Genomic DNA, 17,197 nt, shown 5'->3' with positions numbered 1-17,197 from the left:
AAAGATCAGGAGCTGCTAAAGAAAAAAATATTCATTGACACAGTAAGGCAGATTTTATTCAAGGGGGCGGGGACTATTTCAGTAGGTGTAGGGACCACTGCCACGGAATCTTGCAGTTGGGGATAGAGATTGGGCTCAACTCTGAACACAGCAGGAGCAGTGGAAATTTATAGCCAAGGAACATGGTGAGGTTGGTGGATGGAAAATCACTAAGAGGAAACATCAGGGGGGGTCAGGGTTTCTGACATCACATCAAGTTTCTGATGTGATGTCAGAAACTTGATGTTTCTGGCTAAACTGACCAGGCCTGGGTGATCAGACGTCACCGAGGATCGTAAAGGATGAGGATCCAATCAGATATGGAGAATGGGGCGGGGGTGGGTGGGGGGGGTAGGGTTCTGTCTAAACTGACTTAGCAGGATTCTTGCTTAATTAAATCCGACAACACAGACACAAACAGGAAAGTCCAAAAGTCCGGCTTCCGTCAGGGAGAGAACCTTTGTCAGCTCTTTCCCTATATCGTGCAGCCCCTCGGTTTTTTAATTCTTAACAATGGTTTATATTACTGAGCCCTTACTGTGTGTCAGGCACAATGTTAAGTGTTTTACGTACGTCTATGAGTCCTCCCCCCAGCCCTGCCAGGCAGATATAATTATCTCCAATTCAAAGATGAGAAGTATGAAACTCAATAAGTGAAGTGACTGGTCTAGGATTCTGTATGTGCAGAGTAATAGTGTCGGAGTTGGAACCCACGTTTGTCCTATTTAAATGACCACTGTGCTAACCTGTAAGTAGGACAATGCAAAAGTTAAGTATAGCAACAGAATCCACCCCTAATCCTCCGTCTTCTCGGAAATCCCCGGCCTCTGGCCCGCAGCCCGGGCGGATGGCACCATGTTCCCTGGCCCAGGTGAGCAGGGGCACCTCGCCACTGTGCTGGGCGGGGCCCAACCCGCTGCAGCCAATAGCGCGGGCGCCTCCGGGGGCGGGGCTCGCCCGGTTTCGCGCTCTGACTGGACGCCTCGGGGGCGGGGCTCGCCGGGATGCGCGCTCTGATTGGGCGCTCCCGGGGCGGGGCCGGGCCGGGGCGGTGCGCGCCAGGTTCTGGTGCCTGCCTAACGCGCGGATCACGTGGCGGCGGGCGCGGGACTGTGGGTTCGGATTCCGGTGTCGCCGGCCGCAGCGAGGGGCGCGGTGTACCAGGTTGCACTTAACCGCGGCTCCGAGAAGCGGGGTCGGGTGAGTGCGGAGCGCCTTGCTGGTGCCTGGGGTGAGGGGCCCGGCGGAAGTGCGCGCGCGCGGCCCCGGGTCGAGACCCGTGCGGGGGCGGGGGGGGGGGCGGTGGCCTCGGCCACAACTGCGAAGGCTAGCTGCCCGTGCTGGCGGCCGCCTTGCTCGTGGAGCGCTTTAGGTTTCGGTGCAGCGCGTCACCTCGCCACAGTATCCTCACGGCGGGGCTGCAGCCGAGTGCTGTCCTGTAGCCCATTTCGCAGGCGGGGAAGGGGAGGCTCGGAGAGGGCGGCGGGCCTGGGAGCCTCCCTGCAGCCTGCACAATGGCGGAGCCCGCGCGGTGCCGCTGCACGTGCGGTCGCCATACGGGGCGGGCCTGCGCCTGGCTTCCCCATCCCTCATCCCGGCCTAGGAGACAAGCACTGCCCTGTGGGGTTCTTGGCCCGGGGCCCTGCGTGTCGAGGTCCAGGAACTTAAGCGACCCTTGGTCAGCTGAGGCCGACACAAACATGCACTTCAGTCGGGCAGAGTTGGCGGACTGGAAACACCAGGTTCTTACGGACTCATAATTTTTTTACTTGAAGGAACATGCAGTGGACGTGGGCGATTGTGCTTTTATTTAGTGCAGTGTTACGGAAAAGAGTTGATTCTGACTCTCACTATTATAAGCCACTTAGCTTCTGAGCTTGTTTCCTCCTTTATAAAGTAGGGAACACGGACAGATGGTAGTTCCCTCAGGAGACTTCTGGCTGGTCCCACTTGTGTGACAAAGGCCCAGGGAAGACCTGGGGGCATGGAGAGGCTGTTAACCTTGGCAAGTAAATTCACGTACTTGGACTGTTTCCCTGGGGTTGAGGTGAGGATCATGCCAGAGGTGAGTGACATTTCTCCAGTGGAAGCACCGACAGTGTAACATAGTAACCGCTGCAGTGAGTTGTGTTTTCCTGGGGTGCTCAGCTGGGGTTACTGAGTGGTAGTAACCTGGCTCTAAGATCCCCAGGTGTCTTTCATAACAATAGTAGCTGCTGATTTTTGAGTAGTTACTCTGCCTGGCCCTGTCTGAGTGCTCTGTGTCTGGTACCTCATTTAACTCCCAACTAACTCAGAACTGTCGTCCCTGAGTCATATATGAGGGGACCGACAAACGTGTCAGCACCTGGGGCTGCACATTAGGAAGTGGGGGCGGGGCTTGAACCCCACAGGCTGCCTCTGCAGTGAGTTCAGCACAGCTTCCCCGGGTGTGGTCTTCACCGTTGGGAAGTGGAGAATGGGAGGGGTCCAGCCTGTGAGATGTCCACCTGCTCTTCATAAGGAACCTGGATTTTCTCCAGTTGGGTTTCTCTAGTTGTTAGTTTCAGACAGTTATTTCTCAAACAGGTGCATTGGGAAATAACTTGTCAGCTCTGTACTGTCAAGGTGAGAATCTGTTCTCCCATCCCAGCTGTGGCCTTTGGGCCCTCAGATCTCATCTCCCGTGTCTCTGTTTTGTTCCTGATTTCTGCCCCTCAGCAAGTGAAACCTCTTCCCATTGTAGGGCCTTTGCTCTTGGTGATGGCTCTTTCCCCCCATCTCATAAGCTTGGCTCCTTTCCACTGTTCAGATCTTAGCTCAGGCACCTTCCACGGCCGGTCTACAGAAGCCCGCCACCCATTTATTGCCCTCATAACAGTCATCACCCCCTGAAGTTATCCCGTGTATTTCTTGTTTACTTTTTTAGAGCCTGCTTTTCATAAAAGCAGGGCCTCTGTCTTGCTGACCCTAGTATTCTTAGCGCCTAGCTCAGTGCCTGGGGTATAGGAATAAATATTTGTTGAAGGAATGAATGAATTCATTGTAGGCTAATAGTAGTGAAGTAAAGCTCCTAAATACCAAAAGCTTATTTTGAATTAAACATAGAATTACTATATGATCCAGCAATTTCACTTCTGGGCCTATACCCAAAAGAATTGAAATCAAGGACTTGATATTTGTACACCCGTGTTCATAGCAGTGTTACTCACGATAGCCAAGAGGTGGGAGCAGCCCAGGTATCAGCAATGGATGGATGGATGGATAAACAAAACATAGTCTATCCATACAATGGAGTATTACCTAGCCTTTAAAAGGAAGGAAATTCTGACACATGCTCCAACATGCGTGAACTTTGATGACATTATGCTATGTGAAATAAGCCAAACACAAAGGAGAAATATTGTGTGATTTCATTCACATGACGTACCTGAAATAGTCAAATTCATAGAGATAGAAACTAGAATAGTTTTTACCCCAGGCTGGAGGAGAAGGGAACGGAGTATGTTTAATGGGGACAGAGTTTCAGTTTGGGAAGATGGAAGCGTTCTGGAGACGATGATGGGGATGGCTGCACGACAGTGTGAGTGTATTTAATGCCACTGAACTGTGCACTTATATCACAGTTCAAAAAAGATGAGAGAAGTTCAAGGTGTACTGTTTTCCAGCCAACCTCCAGACTCGAAGAATAGATGGTAAGTATGTCTTCCCTAAATATAGTATCAGTTAAAAATGATCTTTCCTCTGATCTAAAAAAGCACAGTCTCAGGATCTTTGTCTCACTTTATTGCCAGCTATCTGGGCGTCCCTCAGCCCTGGCAGGCTGGCACATGAACTAACCATCACATTCAGGATCTTTGCTTTTCTTACTGTAGTTTAGAATGCCCCAGGATATAATAGATTATATCTATAATAGATATTGATTTAATTGAAACAAGTCAAAGAACCTTGAAGTTATTGTTTGAATAAAGAATTCAGGCTTCTTCGTGGTTTAAAAAAAAAAAGCTTAATTAGAACTCAAGTTGGGTGTGGACTGAGCACTCCATTTGGGGGATGACTTGACCTGAGTGGGAACAGGATACATGGTGGAAAACTCCCCCACGGGGTTTCAGTGAGAGCAGCGGGGCACTGCCCGCCTAGGAGGGGGCGCCGGCCGCACAGAGAGCCCTCCCCGGGGTCGAGAAGGAACTGGGACTCCGAGTTTGCAACTTGGCTAAGAGAAGGGATTGCAGAGAGGGCAGAGGGCCACAGGTGGTGACACTGAGTGAGCCGAGCGAGACCACAGCTGGAGAGCAGAGAGCAGTTTCTTCCGGAGCAGAGCCGGTCTGAGTGCCTCTCAGGGACGGTTGTAGATCGGACTGTCCCGGGGGGAGGGCGAGGAGAGGGGGCTCCAAATGGACTTCAGTTGAGAAATACCTGCTATGTGTTGCTTGCCACCTTTGAATCCTCTTTAACCTTGAGTAGTCGGTATTTAAAAGAAGCTTTTCTCTGAGATTCTAGGACCAGAGGGCCTGTTTTGTCTCTTGTGCTTTTTCTGTGGGTTTGCCACCTGCTGAGGGCACGTGGGAAGCAGGGCTTGAATTAGGAGGAGCCGTGGGCAGGGTGCCCAGAGCACCCACGTCTCTCCACTTCTGGCACAACGTGGATGAGGCCCCGGCACGGTGGCCTGTGCTGCTTCTGCTGCTGAAGCGTTCGTGGCATTTAAGTCCCAGCACTCACTGCTGGGTTTGTGGAAGTGGCCGTATTTCTAATCACACTGTGCTCGTGTTAAAATAACGGCTGCTTCAAAAGCCCCAGTTAGGGATTTCCTGGTTAAAGTTTACTGATGGTGTCTTTTCAGTAGCTCTCCCAGAGATGAAGGAGAACCCCTGTGACTGGGGAACTATTAGCCTATTTATTTACTGGGTATATTTGCCTAGCAAATTATACTGTCTGTACTTGTGTAGGAAAAACTGTGCTCTTTCTGCTGTGTCTCCCCTTTACTCTCGCCACTACCAGTCACAGCACTTCTGACACCAGACGGTTCCTTACCCAGCACTCCTGCCACACCAGCTGGTGTCTTACAGTTGAACTCAGTTCTGACACTAACCAGAGTTAGCACAGACCACACAGGTCAAGTGTTCCGTGCCAGCAGACAGCCTCCCCCGACCCACTTCAGGTGCCGTTGTGAGTATTGGGTCTCCAGGTGACCCACAGCTTCTGTCCGGCTTGCCTACACATCCGAGGCTCCCAGGACCCCCCTGGACTGGAGCATTTGCTAGAGCAGCTCACAGAACTCAGAGAGACACTTAGGTTCACCAGTTCATTAAAGGATGTGACAGAGGACACAGATGAGCAGCCACATGGAGAGAGAGAGGCACGGGGCAAGGCCGGGGAGGGTCCCCGTGGAGTTGGGGTGCATCACCCACTTGGTGTGGAATGTTCACACACCTGGTTCGCTCCCCGAACCCTGTGCTACTGGGATGTTATGGGGGCTTCTTCCTGGAGGCCTGATGGATCATTAACCCCATTTCCAGCCCCCTCCCCTCTCTGGAGGAGTTGGGGCTGGCCGTGCGGGTGCTGCGAAGCTTCTCCTCATGGCCTGGTCTTTCTGGTGACCGGTGCCCATCCAGGAGCCCGCCCAGCGTCGCCTCATTAGGACAAAAGGTACTCCCATCACCCAGGGAATCGCAGGGCTTTTAGGAGCAGAGACCGATGTATACATTATATATATTATATAGACACACCCAGGGCCCCGTCTGGTGTCCTCTCCTCCGACAGCCACTGTCCAGACGGAACCCGCCCCCAGCTCTTCCTCGTGGCTCGGTCATCCACCTGCATTTAGGGCGCTTGCTCTGTTTCCTGCTCGCCTCCCCCCGTAAGCGCCTCGGAGGTTCGGTCCGTTTGGTTCCCACTGTGTTCCCAATCCCAATGCCATGGCTGCTGCAGGCCTCCATCAAGTAATTGTTGAGGGAAAGAATTTGAAATGAAAACTTACCTAATTCATGGAGAGCACTGAAAAGCTGCCAACTGTTGATTAAAGGAGGTCAGTTCCTGTAAATATTTAAGCTCTCACTTGAGCAGAAATACCACTGAGCTCAAATGCTCGTTCTTTGTGGGAACGTATGTTAAGACACACGCCTGTCCAGTCGGCTGTACTGCAGTGATGCCGAATCCAGGCGTGTGCCTCTGACCATGGTCCTTACGGGAGGCCTGGTTTCCAGCGCGCGTGCGCTTTACCTGCAGCCCCGGCGGCGGCCGCTGGGCGCATGGAGTGTGAGCTGGGGTCTGAGTCCGTCCTCCGTGGCCAGCGGGCTCTGCAGCCCTTGGCTAAGACACTTTTCTGAGTCTCATTTTCAGTACTTGAAAAATGGAAGGAATAATACATAAGCCAGCAATTCACTTGCTCATTTGGCAAATATTACTCCTGTATGGCTGTGCCTGGTACTGTGGGAGATTTTTAAAAAGTAACTTTCAGTCCTTGCCTTCAAGGAAGGTGGCTTAGAGCTAAGCCACAACTAGGATAAGTTCAGCTGTGAAGAGGGGATGTCGGGCTCCCCGAGGCTGCTTCGGCCTCGAGGCAAGGAGGGCGGATCTCCTGATGAACCGGTGACCAGCAGGGAGTCGCAGGCGGTCCCTCATGGTGGTTCTGCAACAGAGTCCTTGTGGTCTCCAGGTGGTTCTGGGGTCAAGGCTAACACGTGTGTCAGTACTTTGGCAACTCGGGAACTGACAGGTGGTACTGAGCTGTGACTGAGGGTTTTTTAATTATTTATTATTGGCTGCATTGGGTCTTCGTTGCTACGTACAGGCTTTCTCTACTTGCGGCGAGCAGGGGCTACTCTTTGTTGCTGTGCACGGGCTTCTCATTGCTCATTGCGGTGGCTTCTCTTGTTGCGGAGCACAGGCTCTAGGCGCGCGGGCTTCAGTAGTTGTGGCGCGCGGGCTCAGTACTTGTGGTGCACGGGCTTAGTTGCTCCGCGGCATGTGGGATCCTCCTGGACCAGGGCTGGAACCCGTGTCCCCTGAATTGGCAGGCGGATTCTTAACCACTGCGCCACCAGGGAAGCCCCAAGCTGTGACTGAGTTTAATGTTGGAAGTTTTCCCATTTTTAGGCGACTCTGAACTAGCGTGATGGCGACTCCCGTCAATGGAGCCCCCATGGATGCCAACCTGTGGTCCTCGCATGAGAAGATGCTGGCGCAGCCCCTGAAAGACAGCGACGTGGAGGTGAGGCTGCGGGTCCTCTTGGATGTTCTGATGTTGGAGGCCCTTGTTCAGACCTCTAGTTCTCACTAGAAATAAACCATGTTCGGGACAGCCTTGTGGTTCGGGTAAGAGGGTGGATTTATAGGCAGTGGCTGCAGAGTGGCTGAAAGTCCTTTGAGGGTAAATTTAAATATTTGAGTTTCTGCGAAGTGCAGAGCACTGTGCTGGCTGCTCCCGAGGAAAGGTGGACCAGTCGGTCATTGAGATTTGACCTTACATTTTTCCTTACATTCAGAGGAGTATTTCTAGAAGCATCTTTTACTTACGTATTTTTACAATAGCTTTATACGTGAGATGAGTGAATGCACTTACCGTAAAAGTCACCCATTTAAAGTACACAATTCAGTGGTTTTTAGAGTATTCACGATCACTTTTAGAACATTTTAATCCCTCCAAAAAGAAACCTCAAACCCATTAGCAGTCACCCCCATCTACCCCCCAAATTCCTAGCCCTAGGCAACCACTGGTCTATTTTCTGTCTCTGTGGATTTATCTAAACATCTTTTTTTTTTTTTAATTAATTAATTTATTTATTTTTGACTGTGTTGGGTCTTCGTTTCTGTGCGAGGGCTTTCTCCAGCTGTGGTGAGCGGGGGCCACTCTTCATCGCGGTGCGCGGGCCTCTCACTGTCGCGACCTCTCCCGTTGCGGAGCACAGGCTCCAGACGCGCAGGCTCAGTAATTGTGGCTCACGGGCCCAGCTGCTCCATGGCATGTGGGATCTTCCCAGACCAGGGCTCGAACCCGTGTCCCCTGCGTTGGCAGGCAGATTCTCAACCACTGCGCCACCAGGGAAGCCCCCTAAACATCTTTTATTTTAAGGAAGGGGAGCAAGGAACAAGGTTCAGGAGGGAAAACTTGGTGAACTGTAGGGGTGAAAAGAACAAGATGGTATACAATTTAAAATTCTGTGGGATACGTGTTTTTTTTTGTTTTTTTAAATATTTCCCAGTTGGTTTCTGTCTTTTTTTTTTTTTTTTTTTTTTTTTATGGCCGTGTTGGGTCTTCGTTTCTGTGTGAGGGCTTCCTCTAGTTGCGGCGGCAAGTGGGGGCCACTCTTTATCGCGGTGCACGGGCCTCTCACTATCGCGGCCTCTCTTGTTGCGGAGCACAGGCTCCAGACGCGCAGGCTCAGTAATTGTGGCTCACGGGCCTAGTTGCTCCGCGGCATGTGGGATCTTCCCAGACCAGGGCTCGAACCCATGTCTCCTGAATTGGCAGGCAGATTCTCAACCACTGCGCCACCAGGGAAGCCCAGGATACGTGTTTTAAGGATCATCTTCTCTTCCATCGTTTTGTTTTCCTTAATTCATTTTCTATTAATTCCTTCCCAGGTGCTAAAAGCTTTGAGGAAGATTTCCTCTGTTCCTTAGGTGCTGTGGGAATCACCTTAGTCCGGTTATGCTCGGCTTCTGAGGGCAAAGTATGAGTGTGTAATAGCGTCTCTTCTCTTTACTCGGTTATGGCTTTGATCAGAGCAAAACGTTCAACTGAAACGTCCCAGTGTTCAGCGCCTGTTTTCTTCTCGTCAGGTTTACAACATCATTAAGAAGGAGAGTAACCGGCAGAGGGTCGGACTGGAGCTGATCGCCTCAGAGAACTTTGCCAGCCGGGCTGTTCTGGAGGCCCTGGGTTCTTGCTTAAACAACAAGTACTCCGAGGGGTACCCGGGCCAAAGGTACGTGAGTGCCATCCAGGCCTGCCTCCGAGGCCGTGAATCAGGATGGAGTCTAAAACTGTGGAAATTTCAGAAAATAGCCAGGTTCTCAACAGCGGGGCCTTCTGTTTCCTCTCTTACAATTCCCAGAGGGTGGCAGCACCAATGCTGTCAGGGCAGGATAGTCGGGGTCCGTTGGACCGTCCCCCTGGGGCCTTTCTGGAATGACAGCCAGGCCCAAAGGAGCAGCTGCCGGCTGTGGCTGAACCTCCAGAGGAATGTCAGTGCTTAGTGGAGGGTTGTGTGGGGAATCGCATCCGTAGCAGGAAGGGGACCCCGAAGTGAAAATAACCTCTCATACTAGAAAGCGTTTCAGCATTTTAAATGCTGGATTTACCGACCCAGTGATGTCGGTCAACTCCTTCACCTTGAGAACCACAAGAGGTCATACTCATTTTTGGTTTTTAGTACAGTCATCATCAGGCAGAGACGGTGATTCCAGAATTTAACATGAGGTTTTTGCGAATTTGTACACTTGTGTCCCAAAGGACACGGAAAAGGGAGGGTCACCTTGGAGTGGAGATGCCATTCTACACTGATTAGAGGGTCAGCACTTTTGGCCCCCCGATGCCCAACCCCCTGGGAGGGGCGGGGCGGGGTCGGGCAGCTAGAGGGCAGTGGTTGTGGGTCACAAACCTCCCTTACCTTGTCCCACGCGTCTCCTTCATTAAGCTGTTCCCAAGGCGAGTCCTTCATGATAGACCAGTGATCATAAGTAAAGCACTTTCCTGAGTCCCGAGTTGTTCCAGTGAATTATTGAACCTGAAGGGGTTGTGAGGACCCCAGAATTTGTAGCCACCTTGGGCAGCAGTGCAGGTGGCCTGGTGACCAGGGACTTTCTCCTGACGTCTGAAGTGGGGGGCAGACTTGTGGGCCTGAGCCCTCAGCCCGTGGGTCCGTGCTGACTCTGGGTGGTCAGTGTTGGAACCGAGTTGAATCACTGGACACCTAGTTGGTGTCCGAGAATTGGCTGTTGATGTTGGAAAACCACACACACTCCAAACCCCAGGCTGCCCCGGGGGTTCCAGCATTTCCAGCTGACCTTGTAGAAAATGCTTCAGTGCCTCTGTACAGAGAGGTGTGGTACAGAAGCCTTGCTGCTTCCTGCTGGGGCTGAGGGCGCCGTGGCCACAGCAGTACCCACCCCCCCTCCAGCCCTGTTCCCGTGACGACATGAGTGAGGGGCATCCGCTCTCTGGAGGGTCAAGTCAACTTGAAGATCGTGGCTTGGATCCCAGGCCAAAACCAAATCCCTAGCCCAGAACAGAATGGGGCGCGTGGGGGCTGGTGGGGGGAGGAGGGGATGGAGGGGAAAGTGGGGGTGGGGAGGGACAGCAGCCAGGGCCACGTTTCCGCTCCCTGAGCACTCGCTGACTTTCTTCACCCCCCAGCCTCATTTTCTCGCATTTTAGCAGCACGAAGCGTGGTCACACGCCCTCATTTTTAGGTATCCACAGCCCGACCACAAAGTCAGCATGCTCACTCCTTTTGAGATAAGGAATTGGGGAATACGTGAAGGAGGCTGCTCCAGTCCGATGGGCCCTGTTGCCACGTGGCTCCTGCCACAGCTCCCGGCTGCCTCTGTGGGAGACTTGCAGTGACCTCAGATCCCGTCCTGTCTTTGCTCCCCTGGAAAATGGTGCAGCCTGACATCCTGCCCCTCCACAGCTCTGTCCCTGGCGTGGGCTGCTCTCCCGCAAGCTGTGGGAGACCAGGCCCTTTGGGTCACAGAGCAGGGAGTGTGAAGCGGAAGGCACCCTCCAGATCAGTCCGTGAAGCCCCTTTCAGCTGCAAGACTAGTTCTGTGGTTTTCAGTTCCTTCCCTGAACCAAATAAGACTGTCGTTAAAAACTTAAATAGATGTGTAGATAATTAACTCATTTATTCATGGTAAAGTACTCTTTTAAGAGGTGATTATTAACCATTTTCATTTTCATGTTTTGTTAGTAACGTCAGTTAACCTTTTGGAACAGGGTTAATATTTGAAAACAATATTGATCTAGCATTAACGGCTGCCTGATACAAGTTGAAAAACAAAGTTCTGGTTTTTATTTTCTATCACAGTTTTATTGAGATGTAATATACGTGCTGTTCAGTCCCCCCAGGTAAAGTGTTCAATTCTGTGGCCCCCAAGAGTATGGTAGAAGGGTATTGGGGCTTTGTCCCATTCCTGACACAGCTCCCAAGTCCCTTGAGCAGCTTTTGTTACTCACGATGAGCCCTTCCCACCGAGCCTAGTGTGTGTTAAGGGGGTGACACTTGGTGGCCCCTCGAGCGCTTCGGGATGGGGGCTGGTGGCCTGACTGGAGAGCTGGAGACCCAGTCAGTCGCGGCAGCCGATCTCACCGGTCAGGCCTCATAGAACCCTGAGCAGCGGGGCTTGGGGACCGTCCTGCCTGGCGGACACATCAAAGTGCTGGGAGGGTGGCGCCTGGGGGGAGCGTGGAAGCTCCAAGCCCCTTCCCTACACCCTGCCCATGCATCTCTTCATTTGTCCTGAGCTGTGTCCTTTATTTAATTTATTTTATCTTTTAAATTTATTTTATTTATTTATTTTTGGCTGCATTGGGTCTTTGTTGCCGCGCGCGGGCTTTCTCTCGTTCCGGCTAGCGGGGGCTACTCTTTGTTGTGGTGCGCGGGCTTCTCATTGCGGTGGCTTCTCTTGTTGAGGAGCACGGGCTCTAGGCGCACGGGCTTCAGTAGTTGTGGCACACGGGCTCAGTAGTTGTGGCACGCGGGCTCTAGAGTGCAGTCTCAGTAGCTGTGGTGCACGGGCTTAGTTGCTCCGCGGCATGTGGGATCTTCCAGGATCAGGGCTTGAACCCGTGTCCCCTGCGTTGGCAGGAGGATTCTTAACCACTGTGCCACCAGGGAAGCCCAAGTTGTGTCTTTTATAATTAACCGGGAACAGTAAGTAAAGTGCTGCCCTGAGTTCTGTGAGTCCTTCTAGCAATTGCTGGACCTAAGGGGGTGTTACAGGAACCCCAGGCTCATCACACGGAATGGGGGGGCCCGAACCTTGCAGGTCCTGTAGGTCTGGCGCTAACTCGGGGCAGCTAGGTCAGAAGTGAACTGTAGGGCAACAGGGTTGTCAGAGCTGGTCGGTGTGAGGAAAAAAACCCACACGTTTGGTGTCTGAAGTGTTGTGAGTACAAACCTCACATTCCCCCTCTTTAGTGTGGTAAAATACGCATACCGTAAAAGTTACCATTTTTAAGTGAAAACTTCAGTGACATTAAGTACACTCTTAATATGCTGACCATCCATCTCCAGAACTTTTTCATCTTGTGGAAGCAAAGCTCTGTACCCATGAAACAGTAACTCTGGCCAACAGGCACACGCAAGATGTTCAGCATCAGTAACCATCGGGGAAATGCCAATCAAAACCACGGTGAGGGCTTCCCTGGTGGCGCAGTGGTTGAGAATCTGCCTGCCAATGCAGGGGACACGGGTTCGAGCCCTGGTCTGGGAAGATCCCACGTGCCGCGGAGCAACTAGGCCCGTGAGCCACAATTACTGAGCCTGCGCGTCTGGAGCCTGTGCTCCGCAACAAGAGAGGCCGCGATAATGAGAGGCCCGCGCACCGCGATGAAGAGTGGCCCCCACTTGCCGCAACTAGAGAAAGCCCTCGCACAGAAACGAAGACCCAACACAGCCATAAATAAATAAATAAATAAATAGATATATAGATAGATAGATAGATAGATAGATAGATAGATCCTTTATTAAAAAAACAAAACAAAACAAAAAACCACGGTGAGATACCACCTCACAACCCCCTAGGATGGCTACTATCAAAAAAACAGAAAATGACAATTGTTGGCGAGGATGTGGAGAAACTGGAAGCCTCGTGCACTGTTGGTGGGAATGTGAAACGGTGCCGCCACTATGGAAAACAGTATGGAGGTTCCTTAAAAAAAACTAAAAATAGAACTATCATATGATCCGGCAATCCCACTCCTGGGTGTTTAGCCAATAGAGTTGAAAGCAGGACTTCAAATAGATGATTGTACACCCATGTTCATTGCAGTATTATTCACAAGAACCAAAAGGTGGAAGCAACCCAAGTGTCCACTGATGGATGAGTGGAGACACAAACTGTGGTCCATCCATACAGTGGAATGTCCTTCAGCCTCAAAAAAGAAGGAAATCCTGACACTTGTTCCAACGTGGATAAACCTTGAGGACATTATGCTCAATGAAATAAACCAGTCACAAATAGTCAAATACTGTATGATTCCACGTAGATGAAGTTCCTGGAATTGTCACAACAAAGTAGAACCGTGGTTTCCAGGGGCAGGAAGTGGGTGGGGAGCTGTTGTTCAGTGGGTACAGAGTTTCAGTTTTGCAAGATGAAAACGTTCTGGAGATCTGTTACACAGCAATGTGAACGTACTTATCAATGTAACGCTACTGAACTGAACGCTTAAAAATGGTTAAGACAGCAAATTTTATGTTAATGTGTTTTTCACTATACTCAAACAATGTATATACATTTAGTTTAAAATTTTTAAAGCTGTTTGTGACCACAAGGCCTAAGTGTTAAAAATTTCTTCTGGACTGAGTTATTACAAATAGTAGTATACAAATAATAAAAAATACAAATGCATGATAAATTTTGATACGGAATTACTCAACCAAAAGTAAAATTTTATTAGAATGCAACCACTGTTCCCTACCCTGCCCCTGTGAATTGACTCCTGTGGGCACCTTACATAGGTGATCACACAGCCGTGACAGTGTCCCCAAGGTCCGTCCGCCCCTCCTCACAGATGGGCAGACACAGCCCCCTGGGCGCTGGCAGAAGCTGTCGCGTGGGTTCAAGGTGCGCGTTCTCACCCTTGCTCCTCCGTCCTCAGTGCAGAGGTGGGCTGTGTGGGCCCACGTCCCCTGCCTTCTCCACAGGTACTATGGTGGGACGGAATTCATCGATGAGCTGGAGGTCCTCTGTCAGAAGCGAGCGCTGCAGGTCTATGGCCTGGACCCCCAGGGCTGGGGAGTCAACGTCCAACCCTACTCAGGTAATCACCACGTCCAGACAGGCCTGGGCAGACCCCTTCCTGCCAGCCTCCCAGGGATCCCGCTGGGCTTGGGGTCTTCCCCCATCACCCTCGGCTGCTAGCTACACGAGCGCCTCCCGGGCAGCCTCCGTCTCTGAATGTCCCCGCCAGGGGCACCTGGGGCCAGAGGAGTGCATCGCGGCCAGGCCTGTTCTGGCCACCCTGGTCGACGGCCTGGTGGGCAGGAGTAATCGCACCTCCCTGGTCTGCCCGCTCCAGGCTCCCCCGCAAACTTCGCGGTGTACACAGCCCTGGTGGAGCCCCATGGCCGCATCATGGGCCTGGATCTGCCCGACGGGGGCCACCTGACCCACGGGTTCATGACCAACAAGAAGAAGATCTCCGCTACGTCCATCTTTTTCGAATCTATGCCCTACAAGGTACAAGTGCGTCTCTCCGTAGCTCCACAGCCCGTTCTCAAAGCCTCCAGCGCTGGATGCGCCCGTGGGAATACGGAGCTTCGTTCCTGGGCACCTCAGGAAGTACCCCTGTCAGTGTCGTTTCCCTGCCCTGGGGACCCTCGGGCGCTCAGGGCTCGCAGGGGACAGAGTGCTAGGGGCTGAGCTGAGGCGCAGGGAGACGGGTGGGGAGGCGACTGCCCAGGGCTTTCCGGCGCAGTCAGGGTGCTGGCTGGTCCAGAACCGGGGAGAGGGGTGACAGCCAGACCCCCCAGGGGTGGCCCCAGCACACAGCTCTCCACACTGGCCGAGTCCCTGCAGCTGGGGGGCTAGAGCCGGGGCTGTGCGGCTACCCACGCCTGGCATGGTGAGAGTAGCCTGTGTCTACACCCCCGCCCCCGCCCCCGCCAGACCTGACTTCAGCCAGCTGCACCCAGTACCCGCCTGTGCCCGGCATGGGACCGGCCCTCGTCATCATAAACAGTGTGGTCAAAAACCGCATGTAAGGTTGGTGGGCTCGTGGAGGCGTGGCGGCTTATCAACAGGGATGACCAGAGTGGGGTGGACGGCAGGTAACCTGCATCCTGGCTTGTGGTGCGGTCGGTCGTGCACAGGGTGCTGCTTCCTTGTGTCCGGACCCGTCTCCGGTGTTTCTTGTCGAATGGCCGTTCCTGGTCATTTCCTCGTGCCCCCCCCACACCCACCCACCCACCCCACCCACCCACCCACGGCAGCCGCGCGGCATTACGCTCGCTGAGCTGACTTTGCTCTTCGAAAAATCCAGCCAGCGGGGTCCCTCCTCTGCCTGCCGGGCTGCCTCCCTGCCGGGCCCCTCCCCAGCCCCTGCCCTCTCTGCGGGACTGTCACCTCCCGGCAGTCGCCCCACACGGGCAGACAGAGGAACCGCAGCAGGAATCCCTCCTCTCCCCTTCCTGTTGCTGCTCTGGCCCCTCTGTAGTTTGTGACGAATGCCTGGGAATCCTTCCAGGAGCTGTTGTATTGTTGAATTTTCAAGATTTAAAAAGATACAAAAAACCTTTTTAAAAAATCCCACAAATTTAAAAAGCAAAATGTGGAGGGAGAGAGTAGCAGCAGATTTTTTTTTTTTGGTAATTAATCTCTTTTAAAACTTTTTTAGAATTATGTCCAATTTTTTACTGTGGGTCAGCTGTTGATTTTTTATTAAGACAGCAGTTTCTTCACCGAGTTCAGGTGACTGAGGAGGAACTGGTTCACGCCCTTGAAACAAAGCCCCAGACCAAGCCCCCGAGCATCCTTCAGCCGGTCCCAGCACGTCTCACACAAGCTCTGTAACCGTGCTAAGCTGTAGGCACCTTTTTCATTTGGAAAGGGCGCCCACCCAACCTGAATCCTCCCCCGCCCCGGGGGCAGGGGCTTCCAACCACCACCTCCCCGGGGGCTCCCATGCCCCTGAAGTCTCCCTGCAGTGACCCCCTCTGTGGTTGTATCCACTCCCCATCACAAATGCTTTAACACAACTTTAATAAACTGGCATTACTAAGAAATGTGTTCCCCCCCCCCGCCCCCCGAAAAAAAAAGGTTTTGTGTTTTACACGCTGCACATGGATCCGTGGTCTGCTGGGAAGGGATTTCTGTGTATGGGGTGAGGTCGGCGCCCAGGTGACAGGTGGGCACCCACCTGGCCTAGTGCCGCGACCGGAAGACCTCCTTCCTGAAGGGCCCCCCGTCCTCACCCAGCGGGTGGCCTTCCAGCACAAGGGATTCTGCTTCTGGGATCAGTTCTGTCCGTCAGATCGTCCTGCAAGCACTCACTGCCTTAATTACTCTTTTTAGGTGTTTTAAAGTTTTTCTCAATAGTGCTTTGTGCAGAGGTCTTGTTCATCTTTTGTTAAATATTTTACAGTTTTTCGAAACTAATGATATTATTAAAATTTCGTTTTCTGTTTTTTCCCGCTTATATATATATATATACACAAATATAATTGACCTTTGTTTTTCGGCCCTGTATCCGGGGGCCTTGCTGATCCATTACTGGTTCTAAGGGGCTCACCTCTGGTGCCCAGGCCTTCGTGGTGCACAATCGAGGTGTCTGAGTAGCGTCGGCCTGGGTGGCCTTTGGGTCCCCGAGCCTTTCTCTCTTCTTTTCGCCTTATGTGTCTGGACTAGACGGACATGGGGTGAGGCGGCAGGGCCTTCGCACCTGCACACGTGCTGCATGTTTGTCCCTCTGGTTCCTTCTGCGGCGAGTCAGGAGCAGGGCTCGCTCTTCCCCCAGGACCCCCAGGGCATCCTGTCTGAGAGCCATGATGCCTGGTTGCCTAAGCGCTTGTGCCCCGTCTCGCCCTCAAGTCCTGGTTGGCAGCAAGGGGAGCAAAGAGCTCTGGGCAGGTGGAGGGAGTCCTCTTACCCTCGACAGCCGGGCAGGAGGAAGTGGCCCAAGCCCCCGTCTCCGTGCCGTCCACAGGTGAACCCCGACACCGGCTACATCAACTACGACCAGCTGGAGGAGAACGCCCGCCTCTTCCACCCGAAGCTCATCATCGCAGGTGAGGAGACCGGCGGGGCCCCAGCCTCTCACAAACAAGCCTGTGTGCTGTTCCCACCCTGTCCTCACTCCCTGCTGGTTTCTGCCGCGCAGCTGAGCTGCTTGGGTCTATTTCCTTTTCTCTCAGGACCGTCAGTCCTGCACTGTTCCCCAGAAGCATCTGGACATGTTGGCCCCTGCCTAGTTGGGCTGGTAATGGCCGGGGGCCGCCCCAGCCACGCGACACAG

The 17,197-nt window shown here is 52.8% G+C and overlaps 1 protein-coding gene across 3 annotated transcripts in view; it reads left to right on the top strand.

The window, feature by feature from the left end:
- Positions 1–1,110: 1,110 nt before the first annotated feature.
- The window catches only part of SHMT1 (serine hydroxymethyltransferase 1), a 22,139-nt gene continuing 6,052 nt past the window's right edge, over positions 1,111–17,197 (top strand). The window contains exons 1-6 of one of the 3 annotated variants that reach the window (XM_061176341.1): positions 1,111–1,239; positions 7,114–7,228; positions 8,800–8,945; positions 13,890–14,005; positions 14,264–14,424; positions 16,889–16,970. In XM_061176341.1, the coding sequence (XP_061032324.1) occupies positions 7,133–7,228; positions 8,800–8,945; positions 13,890–14,005; positions 14,264–14,424; positions 16,889–16,970 (601 nt within the window). In that variant the 5' untranslated portion in view covers positions 1,111–1,239; positions 7,114–7,132. Of the gene's footprint in view, positions 1,271–1,891; positions 2,105–7,113; positions 7,229–8,799; positions 8,946–13,889; positions 14,006–14,263; positions 14,425–16,888; positions 16,971–17,197 lie in introns of those variants that run through there. The other 2 variants (XM_061176342.1, XM_061176343.1) reach the window with 2 other exon arrangements.

The sequence above is a fragment of the Eubalaena glacialis genome, chromosome 19 (assembly GCF_028564815.1).
Source record: "Eubalaena glacialis isolate mEubGla1 chromosome 19, mEubGla1.1.hap2.+ XY, whole genome shotgun sequence".
Taxonomy (NCBI): domain Eukaryota; kingdom Metazoa; phylum Chordata; class Mammalia; order Artiodactyla; family Balaenidae; genus Eubalaena; species Eubalaena glacialis.
This window is presented reverse-complemented; position numbering and strand designations above follow the sequence as displayed.